The sequence below is a fragment of the Silurus meridionalis genome, chromosome 7, assembly GCF_014805685.1.
Source record: "Silurus meridionalis isolate SWU-2019-XX chromosome 7, ASM1480568v1, whole genome shotgun sequence".
In the NCBI taxonomy this organism is placed as follows: Eukaryota; Metazoa; Chordata; class Actinopteri; order Siluriformes; family Siluridae; genus Silurus; species Silurus meridionalis.
Window position 1 is genome coordinate 1,588,767 of NC_060890.1, and position 20,526 is coordinate 1,609,292.

A 20,526-nucleotide genomic window follows, 5' to 3' on the forward strand; every position below is an offset into this window, starting at 1 on the left:
TTTGTATTTTAACAAAAAAAAATTTTTATTTAAAGTTTTATTTCATTCACCAATTTTTGGTGCAATTAGAGTTTTTTTTCCTTCATGTGTTCATATTCAGAGCCCTAATCTTGATTGTTCATATTTAAAACATTCTGAAACGCTGAGTAGATCTAAAGTTTTCATTTTGACCTTGAACTCGGAGGATTTATTACAGATGGAAAGTGGGAAATTTTTATTTACCCGCAAATACACAATAAAATAAATCATGTTAATAAAGTTATTAAATCAGTTTATTGAGTATAAAAAAGTTCTATATACAAAACATTTTTTTTTTTTTATGGTGTTTGGGGAAAGTAGCATGCAATCGAATGACATGATTATTCTTTAGAAGACTAAGAAGTGAGGGTGTCATGTAATGAGTAACAATGAAGCTGGTGAGAGAAAAACTTTACTGGAAGTCAGATTCCATTACTCATGTGTGTGTGTGTGTGTGTGTGTGTGTGTGTGTGTGTGTGTGTGTGTGTTACAAAGCAGCAATCGCTTTGGCGGCTACTCTTCGGCCCAGCGGGAGCGTCAGGTCTGTGATGGACAGAACAACTTTGGGTTTGGCGAGAGCGTGCAGCTTGACCAGCTCAGAAACCTGTTAAAACAAGTGAACACAAACACACACACACACACACCCACACACACTTTGTTCTAAGTTCATGAGGACCTTACATTACTCCAGGTCCCTGTGGTAAATATATTTGGTCAGCGAGTTATTATAAAAGCTAATAATAGAAAAACAATTTTGTGGGCACTGGTGGTCCAGTGGTTAATGCTCTGGACTGACATTACCAAGGCTTTGTGAGTACCTTTGGCATGTAAATAGCTTTGTGATGACCTCTGACCGCAAAATATCTTTGAGAGGACCTCTGGCATTATAATATCCATAATAAAACCTAGGACATTACCAAGACTTTGTGAGGACCCCTGACCTCATATCTTTGTGAGGACCTCTGACAGTCTAACATGATAAGGACATTTTAAATTGTTGTATGTTTTTCACAAAAGAATAAATGTGTGTGTGTGTGTGTGTGTGTGTGTGTGTGTGTGTGTGTGTGTGTGTGTGTGTGTGTCTTACCATAGTAAACGGCATGAACTGCAGGATGCTCCCCCGGCTGCCCTGCTCTGAACACTCTACACACTCCTCGATAAAACTCTGCACAAACTGTGTGTGAGGACCGGCGGTTTTAGAGCTCAGGATGGATGAGATGAGCAAGAACAGATTTGCTATGGAGTGGGAAAAAAAAATTTATTAGTTCCATCATTAAACTACAAACAGCCAAAATGCTACAATCAGGCCACAAGACTAAAAATACATTCATATATTAATATTCACATATTAATTTAGTATTCAGTAAAGCCAACCAAATTGAAAAAAGTGTGAAAAAAAAAACATAATTCAATTTAAAAAGCTTAACTATTAGGCAGCAATATTAAAAAACAATAAAATCAATTAAAATAATTAGGGGAGAAAAAATTAAAAGGTTCATTATTATTATTATTATTATATATGATATTTATATGCAGTAAAGTACAGGAGGGCTAAAATCTAGACAACATTATCCCAGCTACGCACTGCACATTAGCAAGAACACACACACACACACACACACACACACACACACACACACACACACACACACACACACACACACACACACACACACACACACACTGACCTAGCACACGGTTGAGTGGTTCTCTCATATTGACTGTATGAAGCTGTGAGGCAGACAGTGAGCTGCTCATGGTGCGGTCACCTACAGAAAATATTGAGAAAGATTGAAGGGAAAACAGAACAAATGGAAAATGGTTACTGACTTTCAAATACAATCCTGAATTCTTTTGGATTCGCTAAATATTAGCGATATTGTTAACAATGATTTAGTTACCACAAGGATATTAAGTACTGCTAATGCTAAACCTATTGAAAAAAATAGACCAAATGTTTTTTTCTTTCATATTTTAAAAAATGGTGAGCCAGCCAGGAAGGGGGTTTCAAAAACCCATAAGACCCATGAACCAGGAATTCATCACAAGTCTGACTTACCTGGACTGCTCAACACGGCGGGTTCGTCCTCGTTCGAGCTCAGCAGACGCATCAGCTTGGATGGCTGCGTGTCATCCAATGGGAACAGGCTGCTGTAGTCCTACAAACCAATCAGATTATAGACTAAAGGCAAAGTATATGTGGACAAAAAAATAAGTTTATCTTATGGCAAGTATCAAAGTAGCACAAGTGCATTTTTTGGGGGGGAAAACCTCAATGTCCTCTCGCTGTCTCTTGCGCTGCCGACCCAATGCGTGGATTTTATGGTGAGACGAGAAGGAGCTGAGAGCACACCATACCGACAGCCTAAAAATAAATAAATAAAATAATAAAATCTATAATCATCTATTTACTTGTACTATGTGTGTAGAACAGCATAGTAAAGTCTGGCGAGCCAGGCAGGAGAAATTTTCCAAACAAGCAAGAAAGCCTACTTACATCCACTTTATTAAAAATATATCTGTATATAAATAGCAAAGTGACATTTAACATCCTTATATACATACACTGTATGGCTAAAAGTAAGCGCCCCCTAACCGTAAAATCTACACCCTTGATATATAATATAATAAATCACATTCCACATTTATTGCCTTTTTTTTTAAGCATGCTTTGTGCTCAGCGCCGAGACATGACTGATGAAAGTGGTCAGAAAATACACCATATCGAGAAAAACGTATTGAGACACCTGACTTTTACAGTCATATGTAGTTCTTCTTCAAGCTGCTAGCACAAAGTTGGAGATGTATAAGACGTTTTTGTATGTGATATCATGACATTTTGCACCCCAGGCCTTATCACCTTCTCACCTTCATCAGAACCTGACTTTACTAACACCCTTGTCACTATATGAGCTCAAATCTCCAAAAAATCTTGTGGAACATCTTCCCAGAAAAGAGGTTATTATAAGAAAAATGAGGACTAAATATGGAATCTTATGTTGAGGTATCCGCAAACTTTTTTTCCTTTACTTGAACTAGAAGACCCAAACCCAAAGCCAGTTTCATGAGAATGTGTGTTATATGGGTTGAAGTGGAAAATCTTATCTTACCACACCAATCTTATTTTCAGAATTTCACAATCTTTACTCCAGGTAGTGTAACAGCTAATTCTACCAAACATCTAGTGAAAGTTTCGCTGAAGACTTCCTAATCGATTTATTTTTTTACTAACATGACAACTTGTCTCGCAAGAACAAAAGACTGAGATGTCTGACTAAGGCAAGAAAAGAAAAAAAAAATGAATGAAACGAAGAAAAAATAGAGAAGAGGAAGCAGAGAGGAAAACCATAGTGAGAGTTGGTTGCTAAATAGGTTTTAATTTTAAACCTGTTCAGAAATGGCAAACTTTTTTGGTTCAAGTTTCATTTACAAAGAAAAAAAATTTAATAAATGGTATCTATGTTTATAAAAAAAAAATAAATAAATAAAATAAATTCCAGCTCTGAGAAACACTGGGACGATATTGTCTGCAAAAACTAGGACACGGGTCTTCAAACAGGCATCCGCAACCCCTAGGGGGCCTGCAGCCTATTAATATCAGCGGTTATGTTTGACACAGGGGATCCGGGGTCCCTGCCCCATGTCTCTATCACCTAAGGGGTTGAAAACGTTGAGAAAGAGCCGATCGATAAGTGGGGACTTACTTGGCAAGGGCTCGGCCGGGCGGATCTGCTAAACTGTGCCAGTGGGCGGGATCAGTAAGCAGATTGGGCACGATGTGGCCGATCAGTGTGAGCGTGATTTGCTGCAGGTCCAAGCAGAAGATGCTGTAGAGGAGCTCGACCACACGGAGCGCCCACTCCTTACGTGTCTCCTTCAGCAGCTCCTGGAGGGCAGAATTCGAACCAGGTACCATTTTTGATTAGAATCTTTATACTGTCATAGAGGCAAAAGTATTGCTGATTTTTCCACCCAGATGTGGTTCTTCTCCCAACTCCTAGTGCAAAATTGAAGGCACACGATTGCATTTGATCTCTAGACTCATAGCCAGAAGCATACAGTAGAACTTTACTGTTGCTGAGCTGGTACGCTAGAGCAAGTCTCATCCTCGTGGCTGGGGCAGCAAACTCTCAGAAGGAAGAACAATTCAAACTTTGGCCACAATTGAAAAACTGATGAACATTCTATATTCCGGCTCTACATCTTCGTGTCCTCAATGAGTTCTTCTGGGGTTCCTTAACAGAACTGGGTTTGAAAATAATACCCATGCCCAAGCCTTAATGCTTTAACTCTGCTCTAACACACCTCATATATATATACACACCCACTCACACATATACAGACCTTGACAAGGTTGTTTGTAAACCAGAAGGCACCGCCGATGTGCAACAGGTTCTCCAGGAGGTGCAGCGTGCTGGAGTCGACCCAGCCTTTGTCCAGCGCTGTGCGGAAGTTGGAGCTGAGCGCCTGGCTGATGGGTTGGCGCAGGGGCAGGAGGCAGCGGTACGGCAGCGGCTCCTGAGGCTCCACCAACGAGCGCAGGCACTGGCCCGTCTGCTGGAAGACGTCGGCGCACATGTGCTCCAGGATCGAGCTCATGATCACCACGCTGAGAAAGAGAGACAGAGAATTTAAATTATCCATCGGCATCTGGAAGAAGGCAAGGCTTAAAGGGGGTGGGTGGGGGCGTTTCAAGTGAAATACCGTTCGTTGTAAAACTGAAGCGTGTTCTCTCCATACAGAGGCACCATTAGCTGACGGATCATGGTCTGCGGTTTCTCTCGTTCGTCCAATCCTAACATTCGCACGTGAGCCACGAGCCAGGCCACGGCGCATATGGCCATACTGCACACTTTCCCTTTTATGTTATCGGTGATCTTCTGCTCAAAGAGAGAGAGAGAGAGAGAGAGAGAGAGAGAGAAAGAAAAAGAAAAAAGATTCATAGATCACTATTCTTTACACTCTTGTCAGTTCCAGTGGCTTGGAAGTTCAGGTGTGAAATGCGCTGCTTATAAACAACTGGGGAGGTGGTAGCTTAGTGGTCAAGTCATTGGATTTTTTCAATCTAAAGGTCGTGAGTTCAAATCCAAGCCACATCAATCTGCCACTCCTGGGCCCCTGAGCAAGGCCCTTAACCCCATTGCTGCTCAGTTGTACAAATGCATTAAATGTACGTCGCTCTGGAAAAGGGCATCTGCCAGATGCCATAAATAAATGCATTGAGAAGTCTGATGGCTTGTGGTTGGGACTCCTGGGACTTTTCCAGCCGTATGCGGTTCTTCCCCAAATGGGGAACTACGAGATCCGAACCTGTTCCAGCATCACAAGTTGCACAAAACCCACTCCTTTAAGATCTGGTGGGTTGGAGTGGAGGATCTCCTGCTATAGAGCTTAACCTTATTGAACATCTTTGGGATGAATTGGAACGATGACTGCACCCCAGGAACATCCTCGCCTTCATCAATACCTGACTTTACTAACATCTTCCCAGAATTCTGGATTCTGATTGGTCAGAAAGTTTAGATTCCTCGTCTACACAAGCAGCTTTTACAAATCACCCACTAGAAACATTAAATGTATTAGAGCTAATATTATTTTACCATAAAATCACCACACAGAGGTTGATAACTTCTATCAATATATTGGAATTTAACCTGCACAGCTTCCACAGACAGCACTCCGTTCTCCCAGGCGTTCAACACCTCCAAGATGGCTGCCGGCGTACTCAGGCAGATCTCATGCCACTTCATCTGACTGAGAAAGAGAAAAAGAAAAAAGAGAGAGAAAACTAGGTAACTCGTAAGCCAATGTTATTTAATAATTAAAAAAAATTCCAGACAACAAACAAAACCGGAAACAATAAATAACCCACAACAAACAAAACAGCCAACAAAAAATAATCCCACAACAAACAAAACAAGCTACAAAATTAACCTATAACAAACAAAACGGCCAACAAAAAATAATCCCACAACAAACATACAAATGAAAAGTAATAAAACAACCCAGACCAAACTGAAAAAGTGAAAAGAATAAAAGCGACCCAAAACAAACAACAAACAAGGAAAATGCAAATAAGCAAAAGAATAAAAGTCATAAAATGACCCGCAACCAACAGGAAATAAAGAAATGGCCCACAACACACAAAACAGAAAACAAAAAGATCTACATCAAACAAACATAAAAAAGAAAAAAGAATAAAGGCAACCCAAAACAACAAATGAGAAAAACAAAATTTAGCAAAAGAAAATGTGAGAAAATGCTACATAATTATGAAACTTCCTTGATGTAGGGATTTTGCATGACATGGCAGTTTCATTATGTAGTCTAACATCTGTGTGTCAAAGAAGATTACATCACTCTTCTCTTCAGTCACTCGTACTCGTTCATGAATGAATAGCCATCACCTCATGCAGATCAGATCAGGTTAGAAGTGCAGTCTGATCATTTTTGCCACAACTGACGTGCGAGACATGAGACATGCATCAAACCTTAATCAAATACCAACACCACATCCATCAGCTCTCCACCGCACATGCATCAGACCTCCATTAGACCATCAGTTCTCCGTCACGTATACATCAGACCTCCAACAGATGCCCAACACATCTCAGTTACATATCCATCAGACCTAAACACATGTCCATTAGATGTGCAACAAAGATACATCAAACCTCCATCATATATGCAGCACACATCCATTAATGTTCAACACATAGCCATCATATCTGCACCAGTCCCCGAACACACCTAAATCAGATGTCCATCATCTAATCCATTAGACCTCCATCACACCTTCATCAGACCTCCAACACACATCCATTAATGTTCAACACATACCCATCATATCTCCACCAGACCCTGAACACATCTAAATCAGATGTCCAACATCTGATCCATTAAACTTCCATCACACATGCATCACACCTCCATCAGACCTCCACCACACAACTATTAGATGTCCAACACAACTCCATTCGACCTCTAACACACAACCATTAATGTTCAACACATATCCATCAGACATGCACCAGACCCTGAACACACCTAAATCAGATGTCCAACATCTGATCCATTAAACCTTCATCAGACATCCATCAGACCTCCATCAGACACCCAACACACATCCATCAGATGTCCAACACAACTCTATTAGACCTCCAACACATCCATTGGATTTCCAATCATCAGTCTCTATCAGACCTCATTTAGACCTCCATCAGATCTCAATCATCACAGTCACATCACAAAACATCAATGACACATATTTTGTTCATTCGTTTGATTTGAAGTCACTATAAAGAGTTTGTTCTGAGAAGTTTGAAGGTTTTTTTTTTTTTTGGACCAGTGCTTAGATCCGTCCAAAACCGCAAATATGTTGCAGCACTTCCTCCCATCAAAAGCTCCTGTAGCTGCGACTGCACTTGTGCACCACTGCTGATTCATGCAGCTTCAAATACATTCATCCATTTCAAAGAAGACGAAGCGATTACAGTCAGACACAGACAAAACAAAACCAAACATCAAAGCGTGGGGGGCTTCTGCTGCCAGACTGTAGCTGCGTGGCCAAATAATGGCTTTTTGTTTTCTGTATGGTTAAAATAAAATCTAACACAAACAAACAAACAAAAGGGAAACTAACAAACATGACATGCAAAATAAATAACCAATAATATTAAACAAACATACAATTAATCGAGTCACATACCTAACAATGAGTGCTTTGAGTTTTAAATTATTACAAACAAAGGGGATAAAATAAAAAAATTAAAAACGATTGACCAACAACATTGAACTATAATGAAAAATGAACGAACAAAAAGTAAAAAAAGGACACACAAACAAAAAGGAGCACCAAAAACCAAAAAAAAAAGATGGCCTAAAACCAAATAAATGAGAACACACATGACTCAAACATACAAACAAACACAAACAAAAAGGAACTAAAGAATTGCCTACAAACATAATTGGCCTTCAAACAAACAAATAAGTAACACACATGACTAATAAACACACATGACAATAAAACAAAAAGGAACAAAATAATTGCTGACAAACAAACAAACAAACAAAAAGGAACAAAATAATTGCCTACAAACAAATAAATAAGTAACACACATGACTCACAAACAAACAAACAAAAAGGAACAAAATAATTGCCTACAAACAAAACAAAATAATTGCCTTCAAACAAATAAATAACACACATGACTCACAAACAAACAAACAAACAAAAAGGAACAAAATAATTGCCTACAAACAAACATGAAAAACAAAAAGGAACTAAATAATTGCCTACAAACAAATAAATAACACACATGACTCACAAACAAAGAAAATAAAAGGAAAAAAATTACACAAACAAGCGGGCAAGAACAAAAAAAATTATTTACAAACAAATAAACAAAAGGAATAGAGAATAACAAAATTACTCACAAACAAGCAATAAATAACGAGGAAGTAACAGAAACAGACAAATAAGTGGGTGGAGTAGAAGAATATAGCAAACAAATGGAATTAGCAAAAAATGACAATAAAAAAAAAAAAAAACATGGGAAGTAAGAAGGACACGTTCTTCTGGTGGTCACTGGAGACTGGAGGTCTCAGTGCCTGTACTTACACCAGCTTCATCTCGGAGGAGGTGTTGAGTAACGCCACCAGACTCTCCACCTTCCCCGGTTCAGGTCTGAAGCAGGGGTGGTCCGGATTCAGGATCTTCCCTTCCTCAGGCATGCACATCTGCAGCCATGTCTCGAAGAACGGGGTCTCGCCTGATTGGCTCGGTTCCGACAGGATGACCTACAAGAAGACGAGAAATCAATCAATAAAAAAAAGTACATCATTAAAAGGTAAAAATAAATAAAGACTAAAAGGAATTGAACAATGATGCACTTTTCATTACTGAGCTAAAACAAAAAAAGTGGGCGGGGCTTCCAGGGTGTCTGTTAATATTAATGATTAAATATATAATAAACATTAAAACAATGTAATACCATCAAATATTGATATCACACTAAAAAATTTAAACCAATAAAAATACAAGTGAAAAAGTAAAAAAACAAACAACAAAAAAAAATCTAAATAATATTTGATATATAAATTATTATTACAGTTATAATGTATAAAACGATTACTATACTGATTATTAATCTTTTAATTACATAATTCTACAATATAACACTAAGAAATATAAAAAAGAAATACTTACAAAAACGTATATATATATATATATATTGCACAAAAATATTTAAATTAATAATACGCTAATTAAGAAAACAACAACAACAATAATAATAATAATAATAATAATAATAATAATAATAACATGCAGAGAATAAATCCTGTCCTTAGTACTTAGAGGAAAGATATTTATTAAATTTTTATTTTAAAAAAAAAATTTCAATAAAGAGAGGTGACATTAAAAAATATATCTTTTTAAATATTAATAATTTAATTAATTTAAATAATAATGCATTATTATTAATGGGTGGACAGTCAACTTTTTTATAACCTTTTCTTTAGATAGATTTATTAACAATTAAAAATAATTTATTCATTATTCAAAATTTGAATGTAAATTGAAATGAAGCCTTTTTAGAATTTGTATTTTTGTAATTTAAATTTTTTTTTGGAAAATTGATATTAATCGTCGGAGCGGCCGATTGGATGAAAAGAATACATTTTTTGCTGCGTCCGCGTTTCTTTTATTGACGTTGTCGCACGTCACGGCATCGTTACAAAAAAAATCTAATAAAAAAAATAAATAAAATAAATTCGCCAATTTTTTTAGAAATTCATTACACACAGATTTATCCAGGAATCAAAAGTGCACGCAAAACATCAAAGCGTTCCGTGTAAAATTATCTGAGCTCTGATCTGCCTACGTAGCGTTTAGAGGTGTTACAGCTGACGTAGGGGTCATGAAGTCAAAGTCATCGAAAGAATCTCTTACTTTCTCCTACAGACCCAAAAAAAAGTACAGAGTTTCCTTAACAAAAAAAATCCACTTCCTGTCTGACTCATTACTTTTCCTTCTTGTTTTTAATTCAGAAGCGAAATCTTCGGGAGGTGTCAATGCTGTGCTGTATCAGGATGTCAAATCTGGCCGCTTCTGACCAAAGGGAGCGTTTTCACAGCACCGGATTTCACACTTCCTCATGCGAGGGGAAAAAAAAAAACTAATTTAATCCTTTGTTTCCTTTCATCACCCACGGAAGCGCGCTGTACGATTTCACCGTCATCGGCACTTCGACTCGTGCTGACCTCGAGCGTTGGAGAGTCAACATCGGATCATTGAACATAAATCAATCAATTAAAAAATGTAAAAAAGAAATAAAGCTGTACACGAGCTCGTCAGGGTCACGTGATGCGGACAGCGTTCGGAAAATACGCCGTAAACGGTAACGTTTATTTTACAGCAGCTATAAACACCCCCTGTTTATTCTCTCACACACAGTACAAAAACAAATAAAGAATTAAAAGCGATGAAATTCTCGCGTTTTGAATAAATAAATAAATCAAATAACGTGACCGAATTCAGCACGAAATCCTAAACGAGCCATTTTTGGTTCAGAAAAGATATATAGGGAATTGTTTTTACGGAGTTTGATGTTGAAATAATGAAATTTATTCATAAAAATGTAATTATTTATTATAAAATGAAGTCAGATGTTAATACAGTACAGTACCGTAAACATGAAATGTGCATTTTTTGGGGGGGGTGGGGTCTGTTTATCGCGGGATTACTGTATACATTTTTTTTTTATTTAAATTTCTAAATGATTCGTTTTAAATGAAATCTAAACTCTATTCAATACTGAATTCTAAACAAAAATGACGAGAAAATGAAATAAAAAAAAAAACTTTTCTTTACTGAATTGGAAAGAAAACGACTTATTTTCTGTACTGAATTCTAAACACTAACTTTGTGTTCTGACCTCGAACCAATCAGCCTTCAGTTTACATTTGAAATAATTTGTTCGCTACTGAACCCTTAGCAATTTCTACACAATTCGTTTTGTCTTCTGACTTCTTACCAATTATTGTTTTGTACTAAAGTGTACACAATACATGTTTAATACAGAATCAAATAGTGTGTGCGTGTGTGTGTGTGTGTGTGTGTGTGTGTGCGTGCTGACCTCAGAGCCATATGTCTGGACCACATGACACAGCATGAGGAAGGAGATGTCAAAGAGCAGAGCTCTCACTGAAGCAGATTTTGCTGCAGAAAGGGAAAAAAGAACACAAAGGAGATGATGGTTATCGAATAAGATTCCACGATGAGGTGGAAGAAGTTGGGTGGGGGTGCAGGAAGTGGGGGGGAGTGGTAGGTGATGTGGTTAAGATGTTGGACTTCTGATAAGTAGGGTTCTCAAATGTATACATGAGATAAATGTGAATCGGCATTTGCCAAATGTAAATGTGACCGAACAGGGAGAGAGAGAGAGAGAGAGAGAGAGAGAGAGAGAGAGAGAGAGAGAGATGCTAATCACTTACATCCTTCACCACTGATCTGCTTCGGAAACTCATTTAATCTGCAAAAGAGCAGAAAAAACACAAAATTGCATTATCTGATTTTATATATAAACTAATTAATGAATTAATAAAATCTCCCATTGTTATTGATTAGCTGAGGATTTATTCCCAGTGCTAAATTCTTATCCATTAATCAAAAATACATTTATTATCATTCTGACCAATTAATTGCCAGTACTGAAGTCTAATCTACTACTTACAGTACTGAATTCTAATCTAGTTATTACACCACTGAATTCTAATCTAGTTATTACACTACTGAATTCTAATCTAGTTATTACACTACTGAATTCTAATCTAGTTATTATACTACTGAATTCTAATCTAGTTATTACACTACTGAATTCTAATCTACTTATTATACTACTGAATTCTAATCTACTTATTATACTACTGAATTCTAATTTATCAATTACCAGTACTGAATTCTAATCAACTACTTACAGTATTGAATTATAATTTAGCAATTGCCAGTATTGAATTCTAATCTACTAATTACAGTACTTAAATCTAATCTAATTACAGTACTAAATTCTAATTTATGAAATGACAGTACTGAATTCTAATCTACTACTTACAGTACTGAATTATAATTTATCAATTGCCAGTACTAAATTCTAATCTACTAATTACAGTACTTAAATCTAATCTAATTACAGTACTGAATTCTGATTTATTAATTGCCAGTGCTGAAATTAAATCCATTAACTGACAGCACTGAATTCTAATCCATTCACTGACACCTTTCATTTAATTGTCAGTAGTGAATTCTAATTGATTGCCAGTGCAGAATTCAAAAACATTCACTGACACTTTTCAATGAATTACCAGTACTGAATTCTAATCCACTGATAGTACTAAATTAATTACCGCTACTCAATTCTGATCCATTAATTACCAGTGCTAAATTCATTTCCAAAGCTGAATTCTAATCTCCTAATTACAATAACTGAATTGTAATCAATTCATTTTCAATACTGAATTCTAATCCATAACTTGTCAGGACTGAATTCTATTTCATTAACTGAAATGTTTGAATTAATTACCAGTACTGATTGCTGACCAATTAATTGCCAGATTTGGGAACTTTTTCAGTCTGTAGTTTGGACTTGGGTTAGAGTCGATTTCTAATACAGATTTTAAACTTTAGTACTGAATTTTACTTAATAAAGTTCCAGTACTGAATTTTACCCGTCAAATCCTCAGTACTGTGTTCTTATTAATCAGGCTCATTTTTAAACTTTAAGTATTAAATGTTACAACAAATTACTTAATAAAGTTCTGATCTTACTTGATGAATTTGCGAGCAAAGGATTTGAGTTTTCCCGTAGCCGCGGCAGCAGCCAACAGCAAATCCAAACTCTTCCCTGAGAGCATGTGACCCAAAACTCCCAGCAAACCCTCAGGGGATTTGGAATGATCAGCATCCACAGTCTATGAGCACGTGCACACACACACACACACACACACACACACACACACACACACACACACACACACACACACACACAGAATGTACCCAGGTTTCACAACTACCGGTAACTGTTTGTCATTAGTACTGAATTCCAACTAATTAGAGATCTGTACTGAATTCTAACCTGTTAATGTTCTGTACTGAATTTTAACCATTTACAGTTTTGGTTTTTTTTTTTTTTTTTTTATTAATTCTAACTCATTAGTCTTTGTTACTGAATTAAAAAAATAATAATAATAATTTTTACTACGAAATTTTTAATTACTTATAATTAATGTGTGTTCTGAAATCAGTGTTCTGTACTAAATCCAAACCAGTCAGTGTTCTGTACTGAATCCAAACCAGTCAGTGTTCTGTACTGAATCCAAACCAGTCAGTGTTCTGTACTGAAACCAGTCAGTGTTCTGCACAGAAACCTAACCAGTCTGTACTGAAACCAGTCAGGTTTCTTTACTGAAACCAGTCAGTGTTCTGTACTGAATCCAAACCAGTCAGTGTTCTGCACTGAAACCAGTCAGTGTTCTGCACTGAAACCTAACCAGTCAGTGTTCTGCACTGAAACCAAACCAGTCAGTGTTCTGCACTGAAACCAGTCAGTGTTCTGCACTGAAACCAGTCAGTGTTCTGCACTGAAACCAGTCAGTGTTCTGCACTGAAACCAGTCAGTGTTCTGCACTGAAACCAGTCAGTGTTCTGCACTGAAACCAGTCAGTGTTCTGTACTGAAACCAGTCAGTGTTCTGTACTGAAACCAGTCAGTGTTCTGTACTGAAACCAGTCAGTGTTCTGCACTGAAACCAGTCAGTGTTTTGTACTGAAACCAGTCAGTGTTTTGTACTGAAACCAGTCAGTGTTCTGTACTGAAACCAGTCAGTGTTCTGTACTGAAACCAGTCAGTGTTCTGCACTGAAACCAGTCAGTGTTCTGCACTGAAACCAGTCAGTGTTCTGCACTGAAACCAGTCAGTGTTCTGCACAGAAACCTAACCAGTCAGTGTTCTGTACTAAATCCAAACCAGTCAGTGTTCTGCACTGAAACCAGTCAGTGTTCTGTACTGAAACCAGTCAGTGTTCTGTACTGAAACCAGTCAGTGTTCTGTACTGAAACTGACCTTCAGTATGTTGGTGACGGTCGGCTCGGCACGTAGTATGAGGCCCGGGTTCGGCTGGATGTTGGCATTCTCCGCCGTTTTCAGCTTTGGTGCATATTCCCTGTCTTCAGCACTAAAATTACACAAGAAATTAAACAGGAATTTTAGAAGTGACAAAATAAAGTGAGAGGAAGAGGCCTACAACATACCGTTTGGCGGTGAGGGCGGCCATGTTGGATTCTGACAGCAAGCAGAGTTTATTACACTCCTGAAGCAGCAAATTCAGGCAGTCGCAGCTACACACACACACACACACACACACACACACATACATACACACAAAATCCAGTGAGACAATATTGGAGAAAGCTATTGTAAATTAGCATTGTTTCATGTCATCTGTTCTCTCGTACTTGCATCTCTGGTCAGCTTTGTCCAGCAGGGGTGTGAGCTTCAGCAGAAACTCAAACGCAATGTTCACTTCCTCTGTGAAGTCCTGGGAAAAAAAACACACAGTGTCAAGTACTGTCTCAGTATTGCATTCTAATCAATTAAATTCCAGCACTGAAATCTAAATCAGCTCCCTCCCACCACCACAATTCTAATCAATTAAATTCCAGTACTAAAGTCTAAGTAATTACTTCCCAGTACTGAATTCCAATCAATTCAATTCCAGGACTGAATTATAAAATCACTTAATTCCCAGTACTGAATTCTAATAAATTAATTCCCAGTACTGAATTCTAAATCAGCTCCCTCCCACCACCACAATTCTAATCAAATAAATTCAGTACTAAATTCTAAGTGATTACTTCCCAGTGTTGAATTTGAATAAATTAAATTCCAATACTGAATTCTAATCAATTACTTCCAAGTTCTGCATTCTAATTAATTCAATTCCGGGACCGAATTCTAATAAATTAGTTCCCAGTAATGAATTCTAATCAGTAACCTTCCAATACTGAATTCTAATGAAATACATTTGAGTACTGAATCCTACTCAATTGCATTCTATTACTGAATTCTAATTAATTCAATTTCAGTATTAAATTCTAATGAATTACATTTCAGCACTGAATGCAAATCAAATACATTCGAGTACTGAATTCTAATCAACAGCTTTCTAATTAATTCTCATTAATAACTCCCCATTAATGATTTCTAATCAGTTAATTCCAGTACTGAATTCTACTCGAAGATCATTTCATTTCTATGGGAACTTCTTATTGAAAAATGTTGTTAAACTGAGCTTTTATGAATTTTATGAAAGGAGTCTCCAGTTATAAAAAAGAATAAAACTTAAATTGTTCTGCAACGCTTGTGTCTGACCAATCAACAACCTTCTGCAGAGCAAAGCTCCACCCCCTAACTCAGGTCTTTAAGAACCCATGAGCCTCCCAGAGAAGGTTCCTTACAAGCAGGAGAAAGAAACCAGTGGTAACATGCAAAATTGTGATGCATTCATACCTTCTCACCCTGAGGGTACTTCTTTAACCTTAGAAGAACCTGAGGAATCTGTGAACATCAATCATAACCAATTATCAGGACCATAACTACAGTATATGAATTGCAAAAATACGAATAATACACTGTGTACGTAACAAAACAAACCTTGAGGAAGGTGAACGCTGTCCATTTGAGCTCCTCTGTGCCTTCTGGAGACTCGATGAGCCCGGTGAAGCAAGCTTTCCAGATCTCCAGGATGAACAATGGTGCCGGAATGCGCTTTAGCAAAAGACGTCCGAGATCAGATGAAGGCACGAGACCAGGAAAAAGAGAAAAGAGAGAGAACTGGAGTCTAATCCTACCTGTATCCTCTTGATCATCATGAGCTGCTCCACCAGCGGTTGCATCTCCCCTGTGAGGTTCATGGTCCCCTCCAGCATGATGAAAGCATGGACCGTTGGAAAGGAGGTGTGGACTGGAGGCTCACACTGGATGCTCAGCATCTGAGGGACACTGAAGCCATCGGAGATGTTTCATTACTTCAGAAAATCCAGCATTAACGCGTGCACGAGCGAGATCTTACCTCTTCACCAGCATCACGCACTCCTCCAGCTTGTTTTTCAGCACCTGATTGGTTACACTGTTTAGGTTCTCCGTGAGTTTGATCACCGCTTGCTCCGTGTTGCTCCAGGAAGCTGCGCACATCGGGTTGTTTGATTTTCTGCGGCGTTTGCATTCATTTCCGATTAATTAGTTAAACACTCACCCTGTTCCTCCAACCTCGCGATGTGCATCAGGGCTCGGTTCTTGGCCCGCTGCAGAAGGTTCTCCAGGCGCTCCTGGAGAGCCCGGAGGCTGGCGTCGCTCGGCGGTGCGGCGCTAGGCTCTTTAAGCTTCTCGCAGTACCAGGCGCAGCCCTGCAGGAGCCACGCGATTGCCCCGAGCAGAGCCCGGCACAGAGCGATACACTCCTCCGCTTTCCCCTGGCAACTACACACAACCACTCATTTATAAACACCAATCCTCTACTCCCATTGGTTAAAAGGATTAACCATGTTTCCATGGCAATATCTGATTCATAGCGACGGCTACGCATACGATCACGGCTTTCGTACCTGAGACGGTTGGAAAACATGTCCATGATCTCCAGGAGCGACTTGACGCAGAGTTCTCGTGAGAAATCGTCGAACTGGGGAGGAAATTAGGGATCAACTGTGAGGTCAAGTTTTGACCAAGTTTCAGTTCTGCAGTCTGGGACTCTAGTGCTCATTTACAGCAATGAGTTTTTACTGAAATAACTGCAGGTCACATTTCATTCATGTTTCAGTTCATCTTTATTATGCATTTACTAGTGCTGATGTACTGCAGCACAATTACACAAAGAGAGAGACAGATGTGAGAGAGAGAGAGAGAGAGAGAGAGAGAGAGAGAGAAAGAAAGAAAGAAAGAAAAACTGGCATAGATAAAGAAAGACACAAACCTACAAATAAAACAGATAGATAGATAGATAGATAGATAGATAGATAGATAGATAGATAGATAGATAGATAGATAGATAGATAGATAGATAGATAGCACTATATATAAATATATATATATAAAGAAAGAAAGAAAGAAAGAAAGAAAGAAAGAAAGAAAAACAGAAGATTGCCAGAAAGACAAAGAAAAAAAACTAATGGACAGAGAAAGAGAGAGAGAGAGAGAGAGAGAGAGAGAGAGAGAGAGAGAGAGAGACATAAAGAAAGGAAGAAAGAAAGAAAGAAAGACCTACAAACAAACCGATAGATAGATAGATAGATAGATAGATAGATAGATAGATAGATAGATAGATAGATAGATAGATAGATAGATAGATAGATAGATAAAAAGGAACAGACAGAAAGACAAACAGGCATTGATAAAGAAAGAAAGACCTACGAATAAATGAAGATAGAAAACAGATAAATAGATAACGTGTGTGTGTGTGTATATATATATATATATATATATATATATATATATATATATATATATATATATATATATATATATATATAAAGAAAGAAAGACGGAGGTGCGGTACGAAGGTGTGGAGCGAAACACAGACCTTACTGACAGCAGTGAGAACGCTGGAGTAGGACACCATCTACAGGAGAGGAAATAATCAGCACATTTATACACACAAACATTATTACATGCAGCTGATGTTGTTTTTGGATTCCAATTTCCTCCACAAGCTTTTTTTTTATTTATACATTTTTTTACTTGTCCAATGATTTTTAAATCTACAAAAAAAAAACCCAGCATTAGAGACCGAAGTCTCCATCACGTCCACATCAGAACGTGTTACAATAAAACGCAATTAAAACATAAAGAAAAGCATTTTCACGAAGGGGGGAGAAAAAGTCGTTGGTTGTCTGGTGTGTATCAGTGCGAGACACCAAAAGGTTCATAAGCATGATTTTTGATCACCGTGTCATTATTTATATAGTGTGGGTCAGGGGAATGGGGGGGTTGAATGAAATAATAAAAATTTAATATGATCTCCAGCTCCACCTACTGGTTGGGATTGAGAAGTTCTAAACTTTCCCCATTATTTCTGAGAGAAAATTTATTTTGTATATGTATATGTATTATATTATATGTATATATAAACCAAACTTTTTTCTTTCATAATTTGTAAAAAAAAAAAAAGAAAGAAAAAATTGTTTTTCAACATCATTAAACAAAAACGCATTTATTTTGTTGGACCCTTTCGGCCTTCCATTACAGGGTTTTGGAAACCACTGGCATTTACTCACCTGGGAGCTGATGGCATACTTCAGATAGGACAGAATCAGCGGGTTTGGGGACGGCCCAATCATCGCCTGCTCCAACAACGCTTCTGAATCGGTGAAAAGAAAAAGAAAGAAAGAAAAAAAGAAAATTGTAAACGTTCACTGGATTGTGATTGGCTAAAAGGTCAAAAGATCAAAATATTTAGCGTTCTAAAGGAATTTTCTGCTTATAAAAATACAGTTCCGGTTCCGTACGGAGTCAAGACCTGGTGGAACATCTTCCCAGAGTGGAGGTTGTTAGATCAGTAAATGTGAGACGGGATGTTTAAAAAGCAAATACGCTCAAGTGTCCACAAACTTTTAACATCAGTGCAAAAAAAAAAGGGCTTGGACCATGTAAATCGCTGCTTGGGGCTAAATTAAGAGGTTAAATATCGTCATCGTTATTCAAATTCGCTGCCTTCTCCCTCAACTTGACCTCCTGAGGTACCGAGTGCGAGAACGTGAACTACTTGGGAATTGTGGGTAATTTCTAGAGACCTGCGAGGTTGGGGTAATCCCACGTGGCTCCTTTGGGGCAGTTCCTCTTGATGTTGACAGCCCACTGGTAGTCGCTCCAGCGCTCCTTCCAAGCCTGCAGGATGGCCTGCTTCAGGTTCATCTTCAGCTCATGCATGAAGAAACCCTGGATGGAAGAAAACAAATCGAATTGTTTTATTTTTCCAGACAAACAGCATTGTGGAAAAATTTAGCTATAAAATACTCGGAAAACCGTCATGACAAAATTCCTTTATTGTCTTAAACTTGAACATTTTAGACGCTTCGATTGGAGAGAAAAAACGGATCATACCATTTTGTTTATACGGGGGTGAACAGACAGGTTTCGTCTTTTACTTGACTGTCGGTTTCGGTCGCTTTATTAGAAAGTTGTTACTGTGTGCTGCGAGTGAAAGTATAAGTGTGCACTTATTTATCGCACAGTGTAAGAAATTACACTAACTTAGCAACCCCAACCTTCCCAGTGAACGTTTGTCCCAATTCCAACACTAGACTTCCTTTCGAACAGACTGAAAACCGTCACCTTCTTCAGTCTCACCCTCAGCACTGGAGTACCTCAGGGATGTGTATTGTGACCTCTCTTATATTCCCTTTTTTGTTTTTTTACCCATGACTACGTAATTGCTTATGCCTCGAACAGCATCGTTAGGCCGATTAGAATTAACCAGAGCTGCTGTTGAGGACCTAAACCTGCTTCGAAGTCCTTGAAGACCACATCTCTGAGGGTCTCACCTGGTCTCTGAACTCTTCTCTCCTGATCTAAAAGACACATTTTCTGAAGAGATTTGAAAAAATAGTCCCGTTTGTGACACTTTATCCCAACTACATGCTTTGTTTACTTCATCCACCGCCGCCTGTGTGGTCAATGTGTTCTTCTGATTTGCTCTGAAACCGGAAATAAAACCCACATCCCCAATAAATCTGCTTCTAATGATGCTGATCCTGATGATGGCCATAGGATCGCGTTTCTTTGGCTTCAGTTACAGCAATGCTTCATTAACCTCCGCCATAACAACCTGCTTTTCATTTCCACACATTAAACTAATTACATTTATTAAACCCGATCATTTAAAACACACCATATTATTGTTTCCCTCAGTATTAGCCGGCTAACACATTGTCATTTTCCCATCCTAACAATGCCGTTGTTGTTGTTTTTTTTATTAAATATTTAGCATTACATTATAATACAAATTATTGCAGTATACTTACCTGGTTGTTTTATTTATTAAATCCTAAATAAGAATATATTTGACTGCCAGCTTTTTTTCAGTTCATATAGACAAGCGTTCTAGCTTTCTTCACCCGTATTCCGTCAAAACCCGCCTCCTTTGATATGATTGGTTAGCGCATTGAAAACGCACCCAATGAACGCAAGATTCACAGAAATCTAAGTGGTGTTAGCCAATCGTAGTGTAGAAGGCGGGTTTTTTTTTTCAGAATACGGGTAGCAACAAGAACCGACGCCGTGTGTTTTCAGCAGCCGCCATTTTGAAAGTAATATCGCGACATGTGATTGGCCGAGAGGACTCAGTATGCGTGAATGCTATTGGTGAGTTGAAGTTGAATCGGTTCAAATTCTTTTTTGCATCAATTTTGTTTAATTTATCTATTTTAACAAAAAATGATTCGTAATGAAATTAATAACAT

The 20,526-nt window shown here is 37.9% G+C and overlaps 1 protein-coding gene across 1 annotated transcript; it reads right to left on the reverse strand.

Annotated features, from left to right (window-relative positions):
• Window positions 1–254: 254 nt before the first annotated feature.
• med24 (mediator complex subunit 24) lies at window positions 255–20,222 on the reverse strand. Its single transcript, XM_046854646.1, has 26 exons — window positions 20,089–20,222; window positions 18,859–19,003; window positions 18,343–18,425; window positions 17,649–17,687; window positions 16,678–16,751; window positions 16,329–16,552; window positions 16,146–16,257; window positions 15,925–16,075; window positions 15,728–15,841; window positions 15,584–15,631; window positions 14,530–14,612; window positions 14,326–14,412; window positions 14,138–14,249; window positions 12,845–12,987; window positions 11,515–11,552; window positions 11,157–11,239; window positions 8,639–8,817; window positions 5,673–5,772; window positions 4,723–4,898; window positions 4,363–4,627; window positions 3,723–3,904; window positions 2,290–2,383; window positions 2,078–2,177; window positions 1,707–1,787; window positions 1,106–1,254; window positions 255–622 (listed from the first exon to the last, which is right to left on the reverse strand). The coding sequence occupies exons 2-26, from the start codon at window positions 18,992–18,994 to the stop codon at window positions 506–508; spliced, it is 2,970 nt and encodes a 989-aa protein (XP_046710602.1). The 5' UTR covers window positions 18,995–19,003; window positions 20,089–20,222; the 3' UTR covers window positions 255–505.
• Between the last annotated feature and the right edge of the window lie 304 nt (window positions 20,223–20,526).

Coding starts and splice junctions, on each gene's coding strand:
- med24 (XM_046854646.1), bottom strand. CDS start 18,994: ATGCATGAGCTGAAGATGAACCTGAAGCAGGCCATCCTGCAGGCTTGG. Junction 14,613..15,583: donor AGTACCCTCAGGGTGAGAAG/GTATGAATGCAT, acceptor TTTTTTTCCCAG/GACTTCACAGAGGAAGTGAA. Junction 1,788..2,077: donor CGCCGTGTTGAGCAGTCCAG/GTAAGTCAGACT, acceptor TATTTTCTGTAG/GTGACCGCACCATGAGCAGC.